This window comes from Trichomycterus rosablanca, chromosome 3 (assembly GCF_030014385.1).
Source record: "Trichomycterus rosablanca isolate fTriRos1 chromosome 3, fTriRos1.hap1, whole genome shotgun sequence".
NCBI classification, from domain to species: Eukaryota; Metazoa; Chordata; class Actinopteri; order Siluriformes; family Trichomycteridae; genus Trichomycterus; species Trichomycterus rosablanca.
The window spans coordinates 11991910-12006452 of NC_085990.1; the positions used below are offsets into that span (position 1 = coordinate 11991910).

At 37.8% G+C, this 14543-nt stretch overlaps 1 protein-coding gene across 1 annotated transcript in view; it reads right to left on the minus strand.

Annotated features, from left to right (window-relative positions):
• Window positions 1-4334: 4334 nt before the first annotated feature.
• The window catches only part of fmnl1b (formin-like 1b), a 43240-nt gene continuing 33031 nt past the window's right edge, over window positions 4335-14543 (minus strand). Inside the window, exons 17-26 of the mRNA XM_062992711.1 lie at window positions 12321-12523; window positions 11101-11335; window positions 9781-9849; window positions 9616-9696; window positions 9251-9380; window positions 8121-8284; window positions 7933-8034; window positions 7448-7546; window positions 4876-4990; window positions 4335-4543 (exon numbers count right to left, since the gene is read on the minus strand). Of these exons, the coding sequence (XP_062848781.1) occupies window positions 4443-4543; window positions 4876-4990; window positions 7448-7546; window positions 7933-8034; window positions 8121-8284; window positions 9251-9380; window positions 9616-9696; window positions 9781-9849; window positions 11101-11335; window positions 12321-12523 (1299 nt within the window). The 3' untranslated portion in view covers window positions 4335-4442. The remainder of the gene's footprint in view (window positions 4544-4875; window positions 4991-7447; window positions 7547-7932; window positions 8035-8120; window positions 8285-9250; window positions 9381-9615; window positions 9697-9780; window positions 9850-11100; window positions 11336-12320; window positions 12524-14543) is intronic.

Sequence of the window (14543 nt, forward strand, 5' to 3'; positions counted from 1 at the left end):
CCTCTTATTAAAATACTGATGCTAATGCAAAATAAAACGTTTTTTGTATCATTTCCAACACCTGCTTGAGAGAGGAAAGTGTTATAGACTCAAAAACAAAAACTAAGTACAGCACAGTTTTATTGACATACTGGTATCATAAAGCGATTATTTTGTATACACAGCACCTTTTCATTTGTTGGAGAGATCCAATCCAGCAAAAATGATAGAAGTATGTAACTGAAGCACAGTTTTCCTGTCTTTTTTATTGTCTGACATCTGTCAATGATTTTAATCAGAAGTGTTGCTGATAAATGCACATGTCGGGATGAGTGAAGAATGGAAGATGAAAAACAAAAGTGTTATAAATGAACTGTACATAGACTGTTATTACATTACAGTGTACTAACTTAGTGAATTTGTAGGTAAGATCTTTAAAATATAAATGTTAATACATGATGTTTGCGCCAAATCCAAACTCACACCAATTTAATAGAAATTGTTATAAACATATGAAAAAACACTCATTACAATTTCACCAAATTTGGCGTGAGTTTGGATTTAGCACTTACGCAAAATTTGTAGGAATTCAGAGTAAGAGAAGTTACCTTGCTAGTCCCACTCCAGACTGACCTATAACTAAACATCACTTTTCATCGAGGTGTGAATTCGTACGAATTTTGCAATTACGAATTGTGAGACTATGTTGGCTAAACTGCATGTACCTCCAGTCTGCATGCAGAAGCAACTCTATTTTGAGTGTAACATAGAATTAAATTGTTAAAAAAACATTTTTGTTAAAGATATTATTCTATGTGTAAGTAGATCAGTCTCACTCGTTTTACTGTCGTCTGTGACAAACTGGTTGTTTGAAAATGACTAACTATGGTTCTGTAACCATAGTTTAGAGAGATTTCGTATAATCTGTGATATAGCTACTCTATGTTAAAGAATGTGTAGAGTGTCTATAGAATAATAAATGTGTGATTATGAAAGTGTGAATGTGCACATTGACCAATATTACTATGTCAATATGGAAAATTATAATGCTGCTCTTGTGGGGAAAAATGAACCTATGTACCAGAGAATGTTGGTTTTGTATATTCTTCTTGTTTTTGTGAGTAATAAAGTAGCTATCTTGTATTACGGACTCTGAGAATTATTAGACTCTGATGTTTATTTTTTATTCTCTACAGTTAAAAGTCAAACGTTTCATACATTTGGACATGTAGAACTTGTTTTGTTGCTCACTGATTAAACCATGTACTTTTTTGCTTTAAAAATCTACAAATCATATTTCTGTGAAGTGTTTTCTGTGGAATATTGGTGTTTTAGACACACCCATTGCTAGCAGGTGTCTAAAATCCATTTTATATTAAATGACATTCAGCCTCTAACAGATTGATGATTTAGTTGTCATACTGGCCTTTTGGATGAATTGTGATCTTATTGTCTAGCATCACTGCCTGACCTCACAAGTGCTGTTTTAACTAAAGAGGCACAAATTTCACCAGACATACTCCAACAACTTGAGGAAAGTCTTCTCAGAAGAGTAAAGTTTGAGTTAAAATGGTCTACAGTAGTAAGGTATCCACATACTTTTAACCACATGCTATAAGTAATGATTAGATAATGTTGATTCCAGTCTCAGCCAATCTATCTTTCAAACATGTGGAGTGCATGTACAGTGAAGAAAAAGTCATTTGTGATTCAGTCTGTGTGTATTAAAATAGTCATGCCTTCTGGTGGGTGAAAGATTTGAAATTACTGTGGGGAAGAATTTTTGCTTTAAAATGGAACAGATTTTATTTTCTGTGCATTAGTTGATCCCCAATTTCCCTAGCTATGGCTAATATAATATTTTAATGTATTTAAGTAATTGAAATTAGAACTTCATCAGAGAGCATCATTATACATAGTGGTTTGTATACAGTAACAGAATAAATTGGCATCAAATCCATTGTAAGTTCCCTAAAGGTTCCTTGCTGTCACACTAACTGATTAAATAATCTGGTACTAAATTCTACTGAAAATTTAGTGTTCTTCCAGTAAAGTAAGGTTCTTTTTTTTATAAAAGTGGGACTTAAAAAAGGTAGGATTGGTGTAACAGAGTGAGCTTGTTTTATGAAAATAGCTTATTAGCTGGTTTGTATTTCAGTTTTTTGGTTAAATATGTTCAAGCAAATACAGTGTGCAGTTGTCTACACAACTGCAGTGTTAATGTAATTGACTGTAGAACTACAGGTTAGTAGATACAGTAGATGAGATCAGGTTCTGTATAATGTAATATATGTGATTTTAAAAAAATCCTATATAACTATCCTATCCAAGTAGATTCATTACTAGACATGTTTTACTCTTTGATTATTATATAGATGATTTGTTGTACTTTGGAAACAGTAATTTTACTTTAACATTTATGTGTATAATGTTCTGCGATGAGTGGACATCCTGTCCAGCGTGTAGCAGGTGTTTCCAAGATAAACTAGGAAAAGGGATTCTTTTCAACCACCTGATGCTGAAGCCTGTCGATTTGAAGCTGCCATCCCAACAACATTGTTTCTGCTGGATGTGAGGGGAATCTGCAGCGGATGCACTCACATAGCCCAAAGCGTACTTAGGACTTTATTTTACCACAGACTGAACCTAATAATGATGAATTCTAATGACTTTTATTAAGCCTTTGATCTTTTATAACTTTTGATAGAATTCATTTTATTTCCATCTTTTAAGTATCTGTTTCTTTATCCAAGTATCTTATTCCAATTTATCCACATATTCTTTAGGCCGCCCAAGGAAGATGGAGGTTTGTGTTGAGTCTGGTTCCGGTAAAGGTTTCTTTTTGATAATATTTAGGGAGTTTATTTCTTGCCACTGTTGCCCTTGGCTCACTCATTAGGGGATTTTGCTCCTGAAATCTGTAAAGCTGCTTTGATACAATGTCTTTTGTCAAAAGTGCTAAACAGAAAAATGGCTTGGCACAGCACCCAGCACACTGATCAAAAATAAAGCAGTTAATAAAAAAATGACAATGTTTACAGTGGAACAATTTGCATGTAAGTATAATACTATATATTTTAGTTACACATTGATTGTGAGGCAACAGTTCAAGTATAAAACCACTTTTATTTCAACCTAATAAACAAATACTGATATTACCGACGTATTGAAAAAGATAAAATTAATAATTTAGATTAGCATTTCCATAAAAAATCTCTCTACAAGCACAATGACAAGATGCTGTTAGAATACAATGAACAACATTTTCTAAATTGAACTGTACAGGTAATAAGTGTCCATGTACTTGTTACTAGTGTATTATATATTTACATGCACTTGTATAGTTCATCTATTTTAAAGCAGTTGGAATTCCAGTTATTGCTGCTGCGCCACAACTGCTAGACAGTGCTCACATCCAGAATGGGTCCCATGACAACTATACAAAAGAACAGGTACTCACAAAAAGAAGTATCATGCCACCAGCTGAGTTCTCAAAAACCAGGTCAAATGGGCCAGCGGGAGAAACCAGGCAGGTCATCTAGTCTGATATTCAGCCCCGCATATCGGCCAAACAGACCAGCGCCAAAGAAATAAACAGACCGGAAACAAGATAGAAAATAAGAGGACCCTGCAATGAGCTAACCACAAGGCCAGTTATAAAGAGCCGCCCCTGGATGTGACGAAGCAAGTCCAGCTTGATGAGGCGCAGAGACTGCTTTTGAAGTGCTGTTTAAAAAGACTAGTACTTTTAGTCAATCTTCTCCTCCACACTCCCTGCTGGCCCATATGGGCAGGTCATTTAGCCTTTATTTAGCCATGCCAAATACAATCAATGTGTTTAGATCACTTTCCTGACGATGGGATTTTAGACTTTTGAGATTCAAGAATCTTCCTTCATTGTTCTGTCCACGTTCTGCAATGCACCAGCTCACTAGCAGCACTACTGGCTGCACCACTGGCAGCAAATCAGCTCCAGAGCATTTAAGAAACCAAATTTCCACTTAGCTTTAGAAAAGTACGCCCATAGAATTTGCTTTGACAGTGTTTCAATTGTTGACACAGAAAAATCACTGAAATCCCAAAATTGCCATTCTTTTATCTTTGCTTTATCCAGTTAAGGGACAAAGTGGGTCTAATTCACTGGGTGAAATGCAGGAAACACCCCGGACAGGTCATCAGTCCATCACAGGGCAAATACACTCACAGTTTCACACACACTCTCATACCTAGGGACACGTTGGTATCTCCAATTAACCTGACTGCACATCTTTGGACTGTGGGAAGTAACCGGAGCTCCCGGAGGGACCCACGCAGTCACGGGTAGAACAGAAAGGACCCGGACTGTTCCAACTGGGAATCAAACCCAGGACCTTCTTGCTGTGAGGTGACAGTGCTACCCACCAGGCCACCGTGCTAGCCTTTAATTTTAATTATAATGTGTTATTGCATGTACCGTATGTGCATTACAGAGAAATATCAGAAGACACTTGAAGCTTCTGTGCTGGTTTCCATTTGTTGCTGCGTCTTCCAGCATCTGCTCTGATGTATGGCTGATTTCTCAAACCTGCAAACAAACACACACACACATACACATTAATTACACATATTATTAGAAAGTATCTGATTAAATGCTGAAAAGCGTAAAAGCAAGATACCAACAGTGAAAGGAAGAAACAGAAAAAGACGTCTATGAAGGACTCGAGTCATTGAAGGTAGAATCAGAAAGCAGACAGGATGAGCGCTTCCCTGAACGAGCAGTGAAAGGAACAGCCTTCAAAGCTGACAGAGAGAGAAAAAAACAGAATCATATAAAATACAGAAGTAACAAGAGCTGAATATGATTAAAAGAACGCATTCGTTCCATGAGCCACAAATACATCATTTTTAACAGCAGACCTGTAATGATGTCCTCTATGGCACCGTCTTTGCCCTCACGCACCAGAGGAGACACCTGCCTGCGCTTTAGCTCTGCAATCATGTCCAGCTGGGCCATCCGTGCCACCATGGGTACCTACAGACAGCCAAGAGCACATGTGAGTGTCAACGACTAAAGAAAAGTATATTTTATTCATCTTGCTGGCTTAGTTTGGGACTGTAAATCTAGTTTGTGACTTCGCTCAGTTAAATAGGGAATCAAACCCAGGGAATCAAACTAGCATGACTGGCACTGTTACAAAGTAGATGGAACAGGGGTCTGTTTAAAAAGTTTGGGCAGAAAACACAATATGCTCTGGGATTGAAAACAGGTCTGCCATGAATTAGAAACTGCCTGAATGCTGCCATGCAAGAGAGGAACCCCTGTTTTCAAAACTGCACCTTAAAGCTTAAAGATGGAACATTGAAAAAGTGCAGCAGCCTCTAAGCCAATTGTAGTGTTAAGCTTACTTGGCTGTGGACATTGTCAGCCAAGGTCCAGCAGCTTCTACACTTAAGCCAAACCTGGTTTTTGGAATATACTGACATTACAAACAAATTATTCACATCATACACACTGTTAGCCCGGACTTTATATTTAATCAAACATTTTTAGTACAACATACATCAATTATTTAAGTTTTTTTGCTCTACTATAAAATGCAGAGTACATTGTACTAATTTGAGTACACATTTAAATGTGCTAAAAGATTTAAGTTTACTAAACAAAAAAAATTACTTTTCTATCAGATTAACTTAAAAAAGTTAAGTTAAGGTAATTAAACAGAAAAACGCCACCATTTACATGTAAGTCCGCCTTTTTTCAGCTTGCTGTTGGTGAATCAGGCAGCCATTTGTTTTAACTTTTGAAACCTGTTGTTGCAAATTACTTTTTACTTTTCATTTAAGGCTTTTTGCACAAGTAAACTTGTCTTCCTGAAATGTCTTTTGTGAAGTGGAACCTTTGTTAAACTAAGTGGACAAACATTTTCTTCCTCATTATGCTATTTTTGAGTAGCATGTACACCAGTCTGATGGGGCTTTTTCATCTTCCGTCTAATTTTGGTAAGTGTTGTACTTTACTTAACAATTTTGTTTAAAATAAATGATCTTAATGTTGACACTAAATAAATAATCAAACAGCGCTGCTTTATTTGCCGTATTTAGGCTACATGCTAGCATGTTAGCATGCTAGCCTTCATACGAAGCAAAGAGTGTGCTGGCTTGCTTTATTTTAATCCTTAAATTAATGCTGTTAATGTTGATTTTAATACTTCTGTTGTTTCTTTTTGTTGTTTTACAGGTTCATGGTTACTGTGAGGAGCTGTTTGTGTTTCATCAGAACTTTATATACAGTTTGTACAGTTTTAAAGATGTTTTCTTGACATGTTGTATTTTAAGTAAATACTTCTGAAGTGAAATAAAGAAAAATAATTTTATAATTGTGTCTGTTTCTCTATAAACATTTGTAATTCATATTTAAAATGTAATTAACATGAAAACTAAGAAGAAATCAATAGTTTTTTCCATTGAGCTCAAGATATTAAGTAGAATTATCGGGAAAAGCAGTTGGTATAACAAAAAAAAGAAAGTTTAATCAACTTGCCTTTTAGGTGTAATAACTTAATGTTTTAAGTTATGCTAACTCAAGTTTTCATTATACATTACTTAACTTTTTTAAGGCAACCGGTTTCCTCAAATTTTTTAAGTAGATTGAACTTATCCGGGCTTACAGTGCAGTTCTACTTAGTTTTTTGTTTTTGTGACCTTGACCCTTCTTGTACTTTGAAACAGATGCAGACAAATTAGCCCTACACTATATGGACAAAAGTGTTGGGACACCCCTGATTTCTGAATTAATGTGTTTCAGCCATAACAATTGCTAACAGGTGTAATAATCCAATTATATAAAGTAAATTATATGCCTCCAACTATGCAGTTTCCAGCATGACTGTGCCTCTATAAACACATGAGGTTTAAAGAAACTCCAGTTATCTGCACAGAAACCTGACCTTAACCTCAGTGACCAGCTTTGGAATGAACTGGAACATCAACTGAGGTTTTTCCGACCAGTGACCAGCCATACAAGTGCTATTTTGAATGAATGGGCACAAATTCCCACAGACATACCTTAAAGCCTATGAGAAGTCTTTTCAAAAGAGTGGCTGTTGTTAAAGCTGATAAGATCACATAGACATCACTATATTTTAATAGTGTTTGTTTTTGGAAGGGAGTTAGGAAGTCATTTCAGATATTAGATGACATTGTGGAGCTTATTTTTTTTTTAAATGTAATGTAATGATCTGCAAAAACTCAAATTTGTGATTTTCATTTGGAAAAAGTAATGTCAGTCCATGACCTTCGGTAATTTTGTTGCTTTTACCAAAAATAAGCAAAATGTTTAGGCTGGAGTTTTGGCAAAATTGATAGATAAATAGATTCATTACATTCACCTTTTAAGCTCCACCTATTTATTTTTAATTAATGTAATTTTTATACTTTTCAAACTTTAAAAAGTTTCTGAACAGTTTTATCTCTTCTTTTCTCTTGGTACCTTGTCTCCCATGTGCTTGTTTTTGGCCGGGTCAGTCACGGTCAGCTCCTCGCTGATAAAACTCGCTCTCTTCCTCTGCTCATTTTCTTTTTCAGCCAACTACAGAAAAAAGAAGGTTTATTACAACTGAGCAAATGCTACAGAAAACCAAACTCTTGGTTTTATTCTTTATTTATTTTATTTAAACTTTTACTCTGTTTGCATTGTCCTAATATGTTTTTTTCCCCAGTCCCTTTCTTCGTAATTCCTGCCAATTGCATGACAGCCTCACTAACCAAGAAAAGTCTCAGACTATCACATGCTTTTCACATCGGCAACTGGTGGATCATTAATAAAGCAATAATATGTACAGAGTATCACACTGTACTCTCTGTATTCCTCCATTCCTTCCATCCACTGAACTGCGTTTATTTAATGCCCAGCCAGGCTGGCAGCATCACTGAGACTCAAAGCAGTCTGCCAGGTTGTGATTGTTTATAACTTACCTTATAAGCTGTGATGAACCGAATTAATATGGGGAAGAACACAGAAGGGGGGGTGGTTTTAGGATTCTCTCCAAAATACTCCACCGCTGATTCATACGCCTCCTAATGAAACAATCAGCGATCAGTTCTTTAATGCTATATATGCTAGTCTAGCATTACTGTATTCTGATGTTTCTAGTCCTTCTTACCTGGGCAGTTTTTGCATCTTTAATCACAGTCTCCATCAGGCTGCTGTTATTGGACAGGAAGTCACTCAGAACTGGACTGTCTTGCTGTTCCTCAAATTCCTTCCGGGTCACTTCCATTCCTTTCTCTAGTGCACGGACATCCATGACAATGCTTTCCAGAGACACTGAGAGAAACAGAAATGTAAGAACTTTCTCCTGATATAATTTCCAATTCGCCATAACAATTCCTGCCAAGGAGAGCTGGAGACTAGCACCTGTCCTCTCAGCACAAAGTACATCCTCATAAAAAAGTACAGAGGATCACACTGTGCTCCATGTATTCCTTTAGTACTGCTAGTAAAAGGCTTTGGAGGAGCACTGTTTTTTGTTTATATTTACAGCATTTAGCACTTTTATTCAAAGTGAAAATTGAGGGGCTCAACAGTGGCAGAACAACCTTTTGATTACTAGTCCAGAAGCTTAACTAACAAGCCATGTGTTTTTAAATCAATGCAGTCAAACTAGCCTTTTTATATGGATACTGAGAAGTCACCAGTTGTAGTCATAATCATAATCATAATCATCAATAATAAATTAGAAGGCCATGCCACCAAATTCAACATTACAGATTTTTTTCAAAGGGTGGCACAGTGTCTGCAGGGGTATCTTCTGGGTTCTCTGGTTTCGTCCCACAGTCCAACGATATGCAGTCAGGTTAATTGGAGATACTAAAGTGGTATGAGTGTGTGTGTGTGTGTGAATGTGTTTGCCCTGTGATGGACTGCCAATCTGCCCAAGGTGTTTCCTGCTTTTCGCTCAGTAAATTGTCCCCACCATGACCCTAAACAGGATGGAGTGGTGGTAAATCAGACAATGAATGATTGAATGAATGAATGAATGATTATTTTTCAATAAATGCGTCATCCTGATCAGAAAAGTGGTCCAGAGTCTAACCCAGACCCAGTAAGTGCAGGTCTGAAACACTCTTTGGACAGGGCACTATTAATTGCAGGACAGTATAATCACCTGTTTGTCTAGGGTGGAAAATTAAGTTAATGAATGGCAAAAAATCATCAACAACTACATCAAGCAAACTACATTTTAAATGATTGGACCTTTACCCCCTGGTATCTGAATGTGTTTGTTCTTACCCACTGCTGCTTTATCCAAAAAGTGCAGTTCAGTATGAAACGTGTGCAGGTTTGGGAATTTCTCTTGAATGATGCTTACAAGAAAGTGCAACAGCGTCTGTTTGCGATCGGTGGACTTCATATCCAACAGCTAAGAAAAGAATAATTACAATGAGAAATAATCTAGTATATTTAAATACAGTCGAGTATTTTCCTGGTTAATAATGAAACAGTGATGTCATTGATTTAGTTTCTCTGGCATTTATGTTATTAATGGAAAATTAATGGCATTTTTCAAAGCTTTAACATTACACAGCCTGTTTCCAATATTTAAAAAATCTAAACAAATGCCTTCCTCTGAATTGCAAAATCGAGTTTCTTCTTACCAGGTCGAGACTCTGAAGGCGAAATCCATACACTGTACCCCTCTTTCCACTGTTCATGTAGTTCCCAAAAGCTAGAATAATCTGTAGAATATCAGAATTCTGTAAATGTGAATGATAATGAAATAAATACGTTTTAAAAAGTGCATGGTGGGTGTATTTACGTACCTCTAGAATCTTTTTCAGTTTACTGGAGGATTTGATGGACATAGAAGCAGCGATGATGGCATCCAGTTGCTGAAAGATTGTATTAAAAAGTGATATTGGTAAAAATTCATCCACTGCTTTTGAAAGCAAATATCTAATCATTACAAACAGATGGTAAAATGAATCATTAGCATTACCATGGTTGTGTTAATGCAGAGATCACTTTAATTAATAAATTATTAAAATAATTTAGAGTTTGCTGATAAGAATTATGCAAGCTTAACAGCGGTATGAGGTTAAAGGTTTATGCTGTGCTTGTTTATTTAGTTTTAAGTTATTGCAAAGATTTTGTTTGCATACTGTCACTATGTCATTCTGATGATGCCATTGTAGATATCAAATACTGCGTCTCATGTAGCTTATACATGAGCTTACATGAGCTTGTATGTAAACAAATGTTTATTAAACAGTATAAGCATGATAATACAGTATATGTATAATAATAATAACAATAATAAAACAATAAAAATAATTATAATGATAATAAAAATAATAGAAATAACAATAAAAACAATGATGTTGACAAAATTTATAAAAATAACAACAATAATACAGTATAATAACAATAATGATAATACTAATAATAATCAAATCAAGAATGACAACAAAATAATAATAATAATAATAATAATAATAATAATGCTTCCATGTCCTAATGGGATTCAATTCTGTGTTAATGGATTAATTATTATTATTACTACTATTTTTATTATTATTACTATTACTATTATTTTTATTAGTATTATTATTACTATAATTTTTATTGCTATTCTTGTTATTATTTTTATTACTATTATTTTTGTTATTACTACTATTATTTTTATTTTTATTACTATTATTTTTATTATTATTACTATTATTTTTATTATCATTATTAAAAAATTTTATTATTATAATTATTGTTGTTCTTGCTATTATTATTATTATCATTATCATTATTATTATTATTATTACAAAGTATATTCTACAAAACTCTAAACAAAAAATATATAATAACATGCAAAACAAAACAGTTATAAATAATACATGATATATTTATTTTTTGGTTTAAAAATATCTATAAATTGTGTTTTTTTCATGCATTATATTCCCAAATATACAATAATTATTATGTGATTTTAGAAAAAAAATCTAATAAAATGTCTTGCACCAATGACACAGTCAACTACTATGTTTAATCATGTTTAACTATAAAAAGTGATCACAATACATAAAAAACATTAACCTAAAGCCTTCAATCCCATAAGCTTGATTTGTCTCATGCATGATGTAAATACTCACTGGCTGCAGGAGCTGGACGCTTTCTCTGAAGTTCCCCATAAACGTGAGTGTGCTGATTCGCTTAACAAGCCGTGGGATTTTACCAAACTGGGCCATAAAGCGGTCCTCATCACACAGATCCAGCAAAGATCGACCCTCACGCTCGTAATTCTGGATTAACTTCAGCTCATAGTCTGATGGGATAAAGCGCTCTAACAGCTCCAGAAAATCTAGACTTAATGCATCTAGATCATACCTAAAGAGAGAGATGATGAGTAAAGGAACTTGAAGGTGGGAGACTGATCAGGCATATGATACAATTTAATTTCATATCATTAAATAGGTAAAAAATTTTTCATCCTTGTGTCTGTTGTAGTGGATCCAACTCACTCACTCACTCACTCACTCACTCACTCAAGCCTAGTGCAGCTAATCACATTCTCCATGGTTCTGGGAAGTGTGAGGAAAGTAAATCATCAAAGGGAACCCCACAAGGACATAGATTAAACATGTAGATGAGGTTTGAACCCAGCATTGTTGTGTGTGGTATCCACACTACCTGTCGCCCCAGCTTGCTGCAATACATTTTAAATATTATTTATAATTAACAGATGTATGTGGTGGGCGGCATGGTGGCTAGGTGGGTAGCACTATCGCCTCACAGCAAAAATGTCCTGAATTTGATTCCGAGGTGGAGCGGTCCGGGTTCTTTCTGTGTGGAGTTTGCATGTTCTCCCCATGTCTGTGTGAGTTTCCTCTGAGAGCTCTGGTTTCCTCCCACAGTCCAAAGACATGCAGTCAGGTTAATTAGAGATATTAAATTCCCCCTAGGTGTGTGTGTGTGTGTGTGTGTTTGCTTTGTGATTGAGAGTGTTCAGCCTCTCAAAACCAGGTGTAAACAATCCACGTCCACATTTCTCGGATGGGTTGCCATGTCCCTGTATACCCTCTAAATTAGCATTTCTTTTTTATCCAAATCTTTTTAATCTTAAGAAAAATGCAGTCAATTTGATAAGCTACAGCTTTAGCAAATGTAAAGCTAATGCCAGATAAAATGTAAGTACAGATAGTGGTGGTACAAAGCTGTACCTCACATTTTTCACTCACTTTTATATGTAACTGTTCATTTAGTATTTAGGTTTGTATTAGGAATGACAACCTGGATTGTGCTAAGCCACAGGATGAGAAAATCCTCCTAAAAAACACTGCTTCAAGAATGTGTGTGGGTGTGAATTACGTACATCTGAATGGCAGTGCAAATGCGGTTGGCGTCCATGCCTCCTTTGCGCAGAGTGATGGCAAGGTTTTTGGCCCGGTTGGGTTCTAGCAGGGAGATTTTACTGGAAGCTTTCTGGGCCACTTTTATCTTCAGTGTGCCGATGTTAGCTGGAGGCGACTGAGCCTTAGTCTTAAACAGCTCCTCAAAAACATCCATGTTCAACTCCTGCAGCGTGAGACGTCATGAGGGATGCAAGATGTCAATCAAATCAATCATCTTTTCAAATGAAATGTACTTGCACAAGCAGTTTAATATATTGTTAGGAGTCGGTCTGGTTCCCAGACGGCCACCAGGGGGGGCCGACCCGCGATTCACACAGTTAACCCCAGTGCTCGCACTGAAAGAGGCCGATCAACTCCCTCTGCGCCCACCAGAGGGAGCCAAACCCGTGAGCTTCCGCCGGCTGCCACCAGAGGGCGCACAGCCCGTAGTTCGACCAGGGGGAGAAGAACTACAAATCCCAAGGCACCCTCAGGCAATCAGCAGCGACGAGGAACACCTGGCTGAGTTGGTATTTAAAGCAGCGCTCAGCCAGGTGTCCTCGTCACACCCTTGTTCTTTTGTGCTCTCTTGCACGTTAGGTTAGGGACACAGGTAACGCGAGGCCTCATAGAGGGTTTGCGGTAGGCCCAGGGGCCGAGGTAATAAAAGGAACTCAGGGAAAGATTAGGTTTTGGTGTGACTCCTTTGCACTCTCCTAACTTTACCAGGAGAATTGCGTACTCCGTATCTCTTCCTCTTTCCATTGTTTTGGCTGCCTGGTGAACCAGCAGTGCTCACGAGCTCCACCCCGCGCCTTGGGTTCGAGCTCGCACAGGCTCCTCCTCCGATCAGTACTCTGAGAAGGAGAGGCTCGCCTCACGCATCTTTCTCGCTATCTCTCGCATCTAGCTCCGGACCCGCGGGGTCGGAGCACTCGCGCCGAGCGCTCAAGCGGATCTCGGTGTTGGCTGGCCACGGCGGTGTTCGCTACCAGCACCCATCCCCGCTCCGCCTTGAGTGTCGCGTTGGTAAAGCTTAAGCACCTCTGTTCGCTTACGCGAATATTGACCCACTAGTCTCAAGGGAGACTAAACTTGATATAAACCCGAGTCGCGGAGAACTAACCGGATCGGGTACGATCACAAAAAATAACTATATATATATATATATATCTATTACCTTTTTTGTTGTTATCCGCTCGAAGGATTTCCTGGGTTCTTATACCTAGAATAACTCCTTAGTTTGATATCGCTATAGATTCTCATTATTATTAATACAAGTAGAACAAATAAAAGCGATCCTTAGTTTGCCCTTCAATTTGCCCACCGGCGCTAGCAACGTCAGCGGCGCTGTGGCTCGCTCGGTTGCGTCATAGCGTGTGTGTGTCTGAGTTCGCCGGTTCGAATCTCGCTAGCGGGGTTGCCGTGAGCGCGGTGAAAGTAATTTATTGTGCAGTGCACACGAGATCCTTTTGGATCTTTCTTTTGTTTAAACACTTTGGAGGACTGCGATCTACTCGTTGTGTTACGTTTGGGGTTTTATTTATATTTAGATATTTCAGTTGGCTTGGGCTCGCCCGGCCCCTCCTCTTTCATTCGGTGGAGATAGTCACCTTATTTGTGTACTCTAAACCGGCCGCTCTCTCCTCCGGCCGGCGTGCCCGCGATTGAGTCCTCACCTTACATATATCATAACAGAAGGGTGTGACCCTGCGTCCCTGCATCGACTACCGGGGCCTCAACGCGATTACGGTCAAAGACCGATACCCACTGCCCCTTATGCAAACTGCATTCGAGGCACTGCAGAAGGCCCAAATCTTTACGAAGTTGGACCTCCGCAGTGCCTATAACCTTATCCGCATCCGAAAAGGGGACGAGTGGAAGACCGCTTTCATCACTCCCGCGGGGCACTATGAGTATAGGGTGATGCCCTTTGGCCTTACTAACGCCCCAGCGGTCTTCCAGCGGTTTATTAACGAGGCACTTCGCGATACTCTAGACCGTTTTGCCTTTGTTTATTTGGACGACATCCTGATTTACAGCCGCTCGTTAAAGGAACATATCACCCACGTTAGGAGGGTTCTCCAACTGTTGCTCCAGCACAACCTTTTTGTTAAGTTGGAGAAATCTTCGTTTCACGTCCCCTCGGTCTCGTTCTTGGGATTCATAGTTTCCCATGGAGAACTTAGGATGGACCCCGCCAA